This window comes from Sinohyriopsis cumingii, chromosome 11 (genome assembly GCF_028554795.1).
Source record: "Sinohyriopsis cumingii isolate HCF-2022 chromosome 11, ASM2855479v2, whole genome shotgun sequence".
Taxonomy (NCBI): Eukaryota; Metazoa; Mollusca; class Bivalvia; order Unionida; family Unionidae; genus Sinohyriopsis; species Sinohyriopsis cumingii.
Window position 1 is genome coordinate 58017640 of NC_142971.1, and position 13603 is coordinate 58031242.

General features: G+C 37.1%; 1 protein-coding gene across 4 annotated transcripts in view; it reads left to right on the plus strand.

Moving 5' to 3' along the window:
• Positions 1-13603, plus strand: part of LOC149788516 (DNA-binding protein P3A2-like) — a 57243-nt gene that overhangs the window by 27368 nt on the left and 16272 nt on the right. For all 4 annotated transcript variants that reach the window (XM_089974513.1, XM_089974516.1, XM_089974515.1 and 1 more), the window contains exons 8-9: positions 3915-4166; positions 9030-9258. In XM_089974513.1, coding sequence (XP_089830639.1) covers positions 3915-4166; positions 9030-9258 — 481 coding nt within the window. The remainder of the gene's footprint in view (positions 1-3914; positions 4167-9029; positions 9259-13603) is intronic.

Sequence of the window (13603 nt, forward strand, 5' to 3'; positions counted from 1 at the left end):
TTTCTTCGCTAATGCTTTTTAGTGCATGACGTTTTAATTTGGCATTCACTTTCTAGTGCAATTAGCCTTGATGTTAAATATCTAGAACAGCTTGCTGAGCTCGATGACAATCGCAAGAAGCTCACGAGATTAGGGGAAGCTACTCCGTCATAAAATTGCCTATGCTAGTCTGGTTCATTGTTTTTTATGTTCCCTGGGTTGCACTTTGCTATACGAATAGAGGAGAGCAAGGCAGGGAGCAAACAAAGCGGGGAACCAGTCAATGCCTATACGCAAAGTATATACAGTGCCATCCATCGTCCAATGCATTGGGTATTAAATAAATCCTGATCATATTATGAAAATCCTTTGCGTCATAAAAACGCAAGGTAACAAAATGTGTGCGTCAATTTTCTCCAGCATGCGTCCCTGACGCACAAATATGCGTAAAGGGAAACACTGGCTTTTGACCTTTGACGATTGGAATGAAAAGAAGCTTCCTGAAGCTATTATTAGTAACACCTAAGTTGTTGATCCAAGTTTCCTCTAACCCTTCTCACCCAATCTTTGACAGGTTTCTGATCGCTGTTCTCGGAATAAAAGTGTTGAGATTAAATGTCCTTTGTTCTTTCACAAACTGTATGTGACCCTCATTTAATATTTTCGAAGTGTTATACAGCTACGTTGGAGTGGGGTTTGTTGTTGATATTATGTGATTAGCAATGCAGTTAGTGAGTTCAAGTGAAATTTCATCAACTCTAGTTTCTTCTCCTGTGTCAGTGGATTAAAGACCTAATGATTATAATACTTGTAATTTCTCAGAAAATAAATAATTTTCCAATCAATTTCATGCAGGTATGACTTTTGATGCAACATCATTTGAAGCAGATACCCTGTGCTGTCCCCTCATGGTGGTGGCAAATTCAGGTGTTTCGATAAGAATTTGATTCTGACCAAGCATACCCATCATAGATGTCCAAATATCAGAGATTGGCTGGGAACGCTAACAGAAAACTTGATTTACTAAACCATAAGGAATGTCACTTGTGCAGTATATCTCCTATAAGGATAAAAACTGCCTTGCTTTTGGATCAGACATGTTGACACCTTTGCAGACCTACCAACATGTAAAATTTGCTCTGTCTTACAGAAATGACCCATAAAATATGAATTTACAGAATTAAAGCATAAATTATGGAAATATGCATGTGTGGGATAAAAGCCAGATACTGGCCTGTTTCTGTTTGATTGGTATTAAATTAAATGCAATTAGTCATGGAACTTGGATAACTTTCCCAGAGTGCCTCAGACATTGTAGACTGCATATTTTATGATGCAAAATACCTGCATGACTAAGTTCTTGCTAATATATTTTTTTAAATGGCATAGAACAAGCGACTTGTCAAGATGGAAGGGACAATAAAGCTCTGAAAAATATTTAATACTGCATAAGTATAAAAGGGAATATTCAGATTCTTGGAGAAGAAAGCAGGAAGGACACCAGTTATGTTTGTTATACATCATTTATTGATTTGAATATGTCACATGGAAGGAATGATGATTGCCATCACCACATGATATTCATTTTTTAAGGATTTTAAGGAATGCCTCAAGTTGAGAGATATCAAGAAGCCATTGAGTACTGTAGGGTTTATGAAACTGTACTGTAGGTTGCAGTCAAGTTTACAAAACTTCTGAGTTGAACACAGTTTTTACCTTCACCATCTTGTTATGCCTTACTAAAAACTGATCCAAACTTGCAGAAATAAATTAACTGCCTTACTGAGAAGGTCTTGTTAGAGTTTGGCAGGTCTGCCTTTGAGTTTCACTGGATTACAAAGTACAGTCGAAATATGAATATAATGATTCATGTGACATACTGTTAGATATACCATGCCTTGTTCATCATGAAGTTTAATTTGCATGCTTGGAGCAGTCACTGCTGATATGTTTAAGTGACCGCAGGAGGCAGGTTAAAACCACTGCTTGGTTAAGAAAGACATGGCCACTGATCACAGAAGACATTGACCACTGATTACATGACATTTATATAGGAATTTGCCACAGTGAAATTAGAATGACTGTTTTTATCATGGAACCACTCTACTCTGGTGACCTTTAGGATAGTGTTGTTCCGATTAACAATTATAATTGATCATCAGTTGGTTGAGCGAACCAATAACGTAATTGATTGTGAAACTCCATAATCGATTATGTGTAAAGGGAGACTACTTTTTAGTTGTATGCAAATTACAAAGGTTAGTAAAACTCCCAGCCGCTAAAGTTGACCTGAAATTTATTAATTCCCTTCACAACTACAAATATTAAACCATATGATATTTCATAGGTGCAAAATTTCATAATTAGGAACATATAGCCATTATTACATGATCAAGTTGTTAAATAGTTGAGTTAATAAATTTAAACACATTTTGATGATCTGTTTCAGTTTTAAATGCAACATTATTTGTAGTATTTGTAAACAATGACAAACAAGAAAACCATGTCCTTCTACACTTAAAATTATAGACACATCACATATGAATGAAAGGTTTTTGGGGGCTTGTAGCAGTATTTCAGTTGCATATGACTTATCAGCCATAAAAAGTTGCATTCATTTAACAAAGATGTAGAACAAAATTACACAACACAATAGACAAAAATGTAATAATATTATCAGGTTAAAGTATACATGTCATTAAAAGAGATTAAACCTGTACATTTACTAACATTTGAACTATTGATCAAAGATATAATTGAATAACAAACAAAAATTAAAATTTGCTCTTAGTAACCGATTATAATCGATTATCAGTTGGTTAAGTGGAACTGATTATCGATTGTGAATTTCTGACCGATTCCCATCACTTCTTTAGGACAGGTTTGACTGTATTTGAAGAATACACTAATGATGCCAGCTGATTAAATTGGGTTTTAAAGAAGGAAAAGGAAAATATTGATTTATATTTATTGTTATTAAAGACTTTAATTATTGATTTATCGTGACAGTGTATTATAGAGTTCAAGGTCAAAGGTCATGACAAAGAATGTGTTGTGCACTTAGATACTTCATTACAGGTATCTTGTGAACATATTAACTCCGGTATATTTGAAAATACTTTGGCTACCAAATGAAATACATTGGAGTTTCTCAAGAACATAGAAGATATATTTAATCAGAAGTTCAAGAGATTAAAAAGTCATAAGAAATGAACACATTATGTGGTCCTGGAAATTCTTTAATGCCATGCTTTTCATTGCTTTTACAGTTCTCTTTCACAGTACTATGAGTAATAAAGTTGTATAAGCATTTTTTTCTCCATTACTCCATTATTTTATGCCCAATCTTTCAGTGACAAAAGTCACAACGATGTTATTTTATGTCCAGTCTCTCTTATCCAAATTCATAGACAGAAGTCACAACCATTTATGTCCAGTCTCTTGCAGAGTTTGTAGAGACAGTAGTCACAACCAAGTTTGTAACAGTATTATACACCTAGCTGAAAACAAAATTATGAAAGGCTGATGTCCCTATGGAACTGTACAGTTAAGCTGATTTTGCAAACTTGGGCATTTAAGATTTATTCTAATCCTAATACAGCATAAACTGTTCCTCTTAAGTATATTAATTAAAATAAATTATTAAGAGTGTTGGATAAACAAACTTGTTTAAAACTGATCTATTATTATTTCTGCTTTTGTGTCTATGTCAAAACCATGGTCAAATACAAGGAAGTAAAACCAAACAGAATGACTTTATACCATCACATGTAAAAGGGTTTCAATACATTCATTGAAGGGTTGCCATCTTTGTAGAATGAATAAAACTGCAAACATAATGAATTTCTTGTGTTTAGATTGAACATTTAGACAAAAATTGTTATTAGAATATTTTACTTTTTAATTTATTTTCTTTTCTTTAATTTCTGCTACAGGTTTCATGGACAGAAGCATTAAGAACAATAGTAAAAAACTGTTATAAACATCATGGTCGAGAAGATCTCTTGCATGTATTTAATGAAGATGCTACAATGAACACCACCAGAACACATCATACAACTTATACTGGGACCATGGTCCAAACCATCAACAACCCTGATGGCACAGTTTCTATTATACAGATAGATCCAGGCCCAAACTCCGTAGTCACACTTCCAGATGGAACTCAGGCGACAGTTGTACATGCTGTAAGTCAGATTTATAGTTATTGATTACCTCCCTTCACTGCACAATTTAACTAGACAAGAAGTCGTGGGAATCATCGACTTTGTTGATTCAGATATTCAAATTTGCTGATGAAATAAAATATTTTTCATGTCCCACAGATATTTCCATTTTTTAACTTCAGCATTTATTCTGGATTAAATAACTGAAATAAAATATATAAAAATCAATAAATAGAAAATTATGCTAATTATCTGACCCCATACCAAAGTTACTGATATGTCTTATGAAACTAGATACATTTGCCAAGTTGGCATCCTGGAAGGAAGAAAAAAATGCATATAATTAATTTTTTTTTAAAACCACAATAAAGGACTGGTTTATTATTATACTAGGCAGAGAATTACTGCATTTAAAAAACAAATACTCTTGATATTTCACTCACTGGAGTGAAAAATAATAACAAACTTTTTCACTGGCCATCAGTAGACATGGATAACGTTATAGGTGCTTATACTCTCAAGAAGTTAATATGGGAGCAAATGTGGGCATAAAGAAAGTTCCATGGAATACCTCCCCCACCCCATTGCTTGTACTATTTGTCAATGGACAGACTAGTGTCTGTTTGCTGCCTTTGGTCAGATGAGATCTGGCACCTTGGAAAAAGTACATGTACTTGTATGGGAGGAGGAAAGGACCTTCTTCCTCCTAAAATCATGAACACCCTGGATCATTCTCAGAGTGGTGATGGGTACATTCAAACCCAGGAGCATATGGGCAGAGACATGAAAGGTCTTTGGACCACTGGCAGTTTCATCCTAGTTGGCATTTGTTAAGTTTATGTTCAGGGACTCTAGAAATACTAGAACTCGGAGAAAGTTGTGCCAGCCCATTAGGGAGGAACAGCATCCTCTCCAAATCCACAGCACAGTGACAGTGGAGAGTGAGCCACACACCCCTTACCACTACCCGTCTGAGGAAGGAACAGCACTCTCGCAGAGCCCATATCTCAGTGATGGCAGAAGGTAGATCTAGCTACTGAAGAATGGGAGAACATGGCTCTAGCTCAGTAAGTTCCGAGGAGTGGTCTTCCTGTAGATCAGTCACCTGACCAATTATTGACTGTTGATGAAGTACTTGGCACAAGTACAAATCACCTGTCATTAGTGCCCTTTCATTGTGGGAACTTGGAGTTACTGTACATGCACCAGAATAGGGATGGGGATAGTATCCATGTGCCCTATAATCCTTTTAATGCCAACAGAATGTAGAGGCATCCATTAGGTGAGTTGTCCTTCCTGTTTATGCACCATGGACAGCAGGGCTTTCGCCTCATAGCAGGGTTGATATTGTGAGTCACAGGCAGTCATCATTTGCTTCTTTGGAGACAAAAGGGAGAGGAGACTTCACTCCAGGAAGGTCAAGAAGTGTTCTCATTCTGCTGCCAAGTCTGCTACAATGGGCAGTCCCCTCTCAGCATAAGGAATTATGGAATGAGCCATCACCAAAACACTGGTTTTCCTTGCATCAAAGAGGCACAGGTATGCAAAATCTTTCCTCACTGGACTCGCAGGCAAAAAGGTTCTGTCAGTCTTAATGGGCTGTAATGGATTTGCCAAAGACCAGGATGAGAAGGGGCACCTTTTTCTCCTTTCGGGTTCCTTGTCTCCTCCCACATTGATTCAGGCAGTGGAGGATGAATATTTTGATACTGTGGTAAGCAAACCACCTTTTACCCCATGATTTGTGTTGCAAGCTCAGTGGACAAGAATATAGTCTCAGGTTCAGAGGGACTCTGTGGCTGCCTCATGCCCAGATCACCTTTTGCACCACCTTTTTGGCTATGGTCAGAGAGCTTTCTCAAAGGTTTGCTAATGACCAAGAGTTTGCAGTGGGAGGCTGATGGTATATACCCCATTACAGTAGGTATGTCTAACTATAAGCTGGTATCCACCTGGACCAGTTTTTGTACCACAGCCACTGACCCTAAAGAAAAAATGCCTTAGAACTGGTGTGCCTAAGAAAGAAGGTAAAAGGAGGAAGTAGTGTGTGAAATGCAGCTCTCATAACATCCTCAAATGCTGATTTCTGGGCTTTAATATCTATGCATGTAAGGTCAATCTCAATAAAGGACTCATCTTGTTCATTAGGACAATAAACCTTGGAACAGTTGACGCTGAAATAGCAGAACTGTTTAAAGTAAGGAAAATATACTTCCAACCCTTCCTTCTCCCTTTAGAAGCAGCCAAACAAAACTGTAAAGCCATAACTGGGCATGTAAATCAATTCTGAGCATCCCCAGCAAAGATACAACTGAGATGTCTATATAGAGTGGAGTTGCAGAACAAAGCTGTTTTTGTTTTGCTACAAAATCTGGTTGGCAAATGAGCATTCTGGTTGGCAAATGAGCATTCCCATAGGACCATAAACAACTTCTACTGATAGATCATGAACCTGGCTCCTTCATCTCACAGATGCCAAGGATAGCAGGAAACTAGACTTAAGGCAAGGCACATTCTTTTTTGGGGGGTAAAAGATGCCAACACACTCAAGATACCATCTAGACATTAGTGAGCAGCACACCAGTCTCTGTAGCATGAAATACCTGAAAAGGATCCAAACCAATGGCTGGGCCTTTTGAAAATCTGAGTGTGTTGGAAAAGGCTGCTCTATAGTCCTTAATAGCAGAAACTCTCTCTTCAAATAGGAATAGAATAAAATCAGTCACTGCAATCAAAGGTCTGAATGCTGTACTTTGCAACTTTGTTTGCAACTTGTCATGGCAAAAAGATTACTTGTGTTGAGCCAAATATGACGGTGAAAAATCTGGATTGTTGTGCAAAAGAGAGCCTGTGTTATGACAGAAGATCCACCCTATGAGGCCATGTTCAAGGCTAGTCTATCAACAGGTCAAGAAGGTCACCGAATAACAATGGTTGAGGCCACAAATAAACTTTAAAATGAGCTGAGTAATGGAGATCCTGACTTTGCGTGGACCATTTGCAGAATCATCCTGCATAGTGGAAATGTGTAAGCAAACAGACAAATCCACTTCATACTGAAGGCATTCCCTGCCCAGGCCAGCTGGTCTGGTACTGGAGGGAAACATTAAAAGGGAGCTTGCTTTTATCATAGTTGAAAACCAATCCAGCAAGAGTCTCTCCCCAGTCTGAACAGGTACTCTGCCATGGATTGGTGCAGTGACCAATCCATGAGGACTACCTTGCCTCTCCTGGACAGATTATCAACCAAAATATTCTTCTTGCCAGGAATATGATGAACTCAGAGGATAATAGCTTTTGAAGTTGCCCAGAAAAGGAGGTTCTAAAGCAAAACTGCCACACAAAAAGATGGAGCATGCATGCCTCCATGTTGCCCAAGGTCTGCTATCAATAATATGTTGTCTGAAGAAACCATCACACAGCAATTCCTTGTTTGGTTGATGCATAACTGCAGGGCTATAACTACAGTTCTCATTTCCAAATTGTTTATTTGCAAGGTAGATTCTTCCCAGGACCACAAGCCCTGAAGGACTAGCCCTTTGAGCTCCAAGTGAATGCCCTGAATCTTGGGAAAAACAGGTCCAGGACCCCACAGAAATGCTCACTTTGATGCCCAAACATCTAACAGGGAGGTTTAAGGAGCCTGGCAGGGGAAAGTGCCCATCAGCTATGCACAGAGACCACATATCTTAACAAAGTTTCTCTACGCCTAGGCCTATGTGCTTGCCATTGACTTGTGGTCCTGACCAGCTGCAGATAATGATTCAGTAGGCAACATACTCTTGTTTTTCAAAAAGATCTCTTTCTGCAAGGTGATTGGTTGATCCAAATTGTTTCAAAAGGAACAATTGGAACTGAATGTGTTAAGAGTCTGTGTGGAGAAGAGCAGAAAAAATATTGAAGCATCATGTGACAAGATGGTTGTCTCTTGGTAAAAGTATAAAAAGACTGCTAAAACTTATACAGTGTATATTATCAAAGAAACATAAACATTTATTACTCCAAAAATTGGTTTCAAGGACTTAACTTTTTTTTTACAATTATCTTTTATTTTATATACAATCTACAGAATTTTAAGATCTTATCTTTTATCTTGTTGTGTGCCATATTTACATTTATTGGAAAGGTTTCTCTTCCTAAAATGTTTGTTACAGTTCTTTATATTTACATATTTTGAGCTTTTTTTAATAGAGCACCATTATGTTATTATTGTGTTGGTGTGATCTTAATCCTAAATATGTACATATATTGCTATTATTGTGTTGGTGTGATCTTAATCCCAAATATGTACATATATTGCTATTATTGTGTTGGTTTGATCTTAATCCCAAATATGTACATATATTGCTATTATTGTGTTGGTTTGATCTTAATCCCAAATATGTACATATATTGATATTACTGTGTTGGTGTGATCTTAATCCCAAATATGTACATATATTGCTATTATTGTGTTGGTTTGATCTTAATCCCAAATATGTACATATATTGCTATTATTGTGTTGGTGTGATCTTAATCCCAAATATGTACATATATTGCTATTATTGTGTTGGTTTGATCTTAATCCCAAATATGTACATATATTGCTATTATTGTGTTGGTTTGATCTTAATCCCAAATATGTACATATATTGATATTACTGTGTTGGTGTGATCTTAATCCCAAATATGTACATATATTGTTATTATTGTGTTGGTGTGATCTTAATCCCAAATATGTACATATATTGCTATTACTGTGTTGGTGTGATCTTAATCCTAAATATGTACATATATTGCTATTATTGTGTTGGTGTGATCTTAATCCCAAATATGTACATATATTGCTATTATTGTGTTGGTGTGATGTTAATCCTAAATATGTACATAATTATATTGTTCAGGTTCAAGATATACCACAGCAGGAGGCCAACCAAGCTGTACACACACTAGCTGAGGTGGCATCCAATCAGATAGACATTAGCTCTCTGGGCACACATATAGTTCCAATGCATACTGATCTGGATGGAAACCCCACAACTAGCAGTCACCATGCCATGGCAGCCCTTGCAGCATCCATTGGGCAGTCGGGAGGACATGTTATATTAACTGGAGGAGACTCTTCACTTGGCAGTAAGTAAGACTAAAATGGTGATATCACATTGCTGTTGCCTATTTCAGGGATGGACATATTTGTGGCTATTTAAGGAAGATAACTCTTGAAGGTGATGATGTGAGCTAGAATGTCAGAATACGGGATATGAGAAGATATATATTTATGAGGTAAAGCAGTTGATGGGGGGGAGGAAATCCTACAATTTTATGGAGTGACCCATTTTTTAGATCAATGCATCTATGAAGATGACAAACAGTGTCCTGAAAGATAACCCGAAGCCTCTAACGTTCCAGTTATGCTGCCGCTGTTTTACTGTTTTACACCAGGACCTTGGGTGTCAGATTTTCATGCATACTTGTTCACTGACCCAAGACATCTGTGTTGGTCCCTCACCCCCTACTACTTTGTGTGGGGGGTAGGGGTATAAAAATGTAGCTGTCAGGTGACGTAATTAAATCATTATATCAGTAACAATGAGCAATTCTTCGCTCACTTTGGAATCTCATATAGCTCAAGAGCGACTGGAGGTATTTAAGAAATATCTCCCTGTCTGTGATTCTGTCATGCAGTAACTATAACAGCATCAGGAAGCTTGAGTGAAATTTTCAGAAGATACAGCAGAATTACTTAAACCAGTCACAGAGACTACTAAAGGTTTTCTTCCCACATTAGAGCAAACTGCTAAGTCAACTGGGAAACTCGTGGAAAGAACTATAAATAAAAAGATTCTTCGAGAATTCCAGCCAAGACAGCTGCTGCTCAGCCACAATTACAGCAGTTGATAGGTACTGTTGATAACATTGATGCTTAAATCGGCACTGTGAAGGATCTTGTTATGCCAGGACCAAAACCAAAACCACCAGCCTGATTTACCAAAGAAAGTCATAGACTACTTCGAGAGGAATCCATATCAGTTGCAGCATTTGGATATTCAAATAGTGATAAATTACTAGTCCAGCCACTGCCAGTGTTTCAGAAAAAAAATTGGGTTCCTTTTATATTTTGAAAATCCCGTTATTACTAGAATTTTGCTGGTAATAAATACAAGAACAAATTTGCAAATTTTGAGGGACAAGTTAACGAAGCATCATTACCTGGAGATATATTTCCAAAAAAATCACTATTGAATCCCCTTCGTATTGAGGAAGAAGAAACAACTGGAAGTGGTCTGTCCAATGCTAGCGATTGGGTCACTCGAGGTAGTGACATTGATAAACTTTGTCCCAATAACTGCTGATTTTGATAGACCACAAATTCTAATTGGTGGAAGACGAGCCCGCAATAATTCCCCAGAAATAATCAATGGAGCAGCTGCTATTTGTCAGCGATTATTCACATGTAGTATCATGGATATTAATGTTTATTGGGTACTTGTTAATGAAATTACTGATGATTACTATAGTGATTAATCTCGACATGAATCTCAACAATGACCAGGTATGAAATTAGATCAGTGACAAGAAAATAATATGATCATACATATTGCTAACTGTAGACATGTAATGGTCAGGGTGATAAATTCACAATTACCAACATATAAAGTTATCTACGAAGATGGAGTTTTTGATGTTGTACAGGGTCTAATCAGAATGGTAGGGGCAAAGGCAGTCCTGATTGCAAAGCAACTTGGAATGAAAGCTATTACCGTTGTTTGTGATAAGGCTGTTTGCACCATTGGGGATGTTGCTAGTAAAGCATTCTTAGCTATCAAGGATAAGCTAGCACAATTAATACGATGAAAATTTCAGCCAGTAAAACTGTGGAAAGTTAGACTTCTGAGCACTGAAGTTATACCAGCAGGTGTCGTTAAAATAATAAATCAAGCTGCAAATCAATGACTAATGGAGTTGGCTGGTGTGCACCTACCACAGGTAGGATCAGAAAAAGAAAAAAAATATATCTGCAAGTCTAAAAGTGGGAAGTGGTTTTCATGTTAGACAATAGCAAACAATAAAATGTTCATGCCTTTATCTGATCCAGCATTTGTCATGGTCGCACCAGTCCTTAAGAATGAATCGTTATGTGATTATCAGTATTATTCTTATGATGCGCATGTACCTTAATCATGTGGAAGTTTCAAATTACAAGTTCAGGATACAAGCAGATATTTTCTACCCAATGAAGCATTCATTGAGTTAGAAGGAGAAATTATGAAAATAGACGATACAGCATAAAAGGCAGATGTCCAAATTGGTTTTAATCTGTGAATAATACCTGTCCAAAAATAGCATTGGGGCATGGCTTATTATGACAAGCACTACTATTATCATCTATAGACCCCTTGACTATGTCAAGGCTAAGAACAAGAACCACGTAAAGGCACGCGCGACATGTGAAAATGTTAAAATTGACCATAGTTTAGACAGACAATTATAACTTCATAAAATTACTAGCCCTACCACTGACAGTGGCAGGAATTCTGACTGCGCAAAGATCTGAATCTACATTATGAAGCCAGTGCTCCACAGAACCCATTATTGATCAGTATTTCTTGTAACACAGATACAAGCAAGGTTATAACTGGATTGGTACTGTTTAATCTTAATGGAGTTATCCCCTTTCACCACTTTGATTAACAAGTCATACTGCTTAGTTTTACTGTGGAGTGTTTTCCAGGGTAGTGCCAGGGGGGCACTGGCGAGTGAAATCTGAAAATTTTATGTTTTGTTCATATTTCTTTTAAAAATGGTGAGTTATTTGTGTGATCTGCAACACAGCGTACTGAACGTCGATGAATATCAAAATAGTTTCCAGCCTCGTACATTGATGGAAATATTATTTCTTCACTTGTGTCCTGATTTAAGATTTAACTGGTCCTGGATGATTATTATTTTTTCCACTATTTCCCCATGCATAATTCTGACCCTGTGTAATAGCCTGAAGATTTTCTAAAGAATTATTAATTTTATTTGAATCATTGTGATTAATTACAGTGATTTTTCTACCTAAATCCATTGCAACTGACATCTCACAGCCACTGTCACTTTCCGGTCCTGGCATCCAAACCTGTCTTTCTGAGTGATATGAGATTATTGCTTCACTTACAGTTAACTACTCTGTATCTTTGCATCAAGCATATATTATAATAACACTATTGGAGTCCAACCACGTTCAGTTTTTATATTGCAATCCATCGGATTTATCTCTGGATTAGGTTTATTAAAATGATGACCAAACCAAACAACACTAATAGGATGAATATTCTCAGCAAACTCAAATGACTCAATTCATGTAAATCTAGTTAAATCAAAATCTGGTACTGAGCCATTTATCAATAACCTAGTCATCGCATATGTAGGATGTCCAAATCGTTTAAATACTCCTTACATTCTCCCATCCCAAGAAACCTACCAGGATAACATGCAACCATGTCAACTGCAATAACTTCATTAAAATCATAATTGGAATTCCACAACCATGCCCATACTCGACACACGATCGCTGAATGTCTTCAAGAAAGTGTCCATGAATTTGTCTTCTGAGCAAAATGAGCAGCAACAGACAGAACAGTAGTGGTAATTGAGTATCTTAAGGAATTACTTGTAATTGTTCATGTACAAATCCACATTGAGGAGCAGTTGAATCTAATCTGTAGATTGCAGGTCTTCCCGTGGATCTTACCACATTGGAAATTTTATGTGTGGTTACGCTTCAGACAGGATCAAGTGCTCTTTTTTACCACCTCCAAGTTCACCAGTTTCTTAGAAATATCTGACAATCACATTACTGAGTAATGGTTTCTGAGAGGAAGAGTAATGTTGCTGGTGCACGCTCAGTGGTATTTGTTTTTCAAGATTGCATTGATGGGTTTCATAGAAATTCGATGATTAATTTCGTTATTTAACACAGCTATCACACTTGGTAGTCTTGCAACCCATTCATGAGATCTCTTGTCTGTGGATATTTCCTGAGCATACTGATATCCAAAAAGTCACTTAGCTAGTGTTCAATTAAATTGCTTAATGGTTGCTTGATTGCGATGAATTGTAGTGTGATGTTACTGCACCATGAAATTCTTTGCAAGGATAAACCTGTAGCAACTGTGGCCATGGTAGGCTGCCATGCGGCCTGGATCCATGTTTATAAATCCGTTCAAATGCAGATGCAACTTCAGTTGCTGTCTTTGTTAATAATGGTTCTGCTTCTTTATATCTAATTGCAATGTCAGCAACAGTCAGTGCATATTTTAATGTGAGCAATTGACATCTACCAGTTTTAATAGTATCATGTGGTAAAAATAAAGTATCTGCCTGATGAACTTCAATGGGAGTGTTGACATAAAAATGTGCATACTGAACTTTTTTAGAAGGTGGTAAGTAAATCTGCCATATTGCCTGTTGTGCTAACCAATCTGCAGCAATA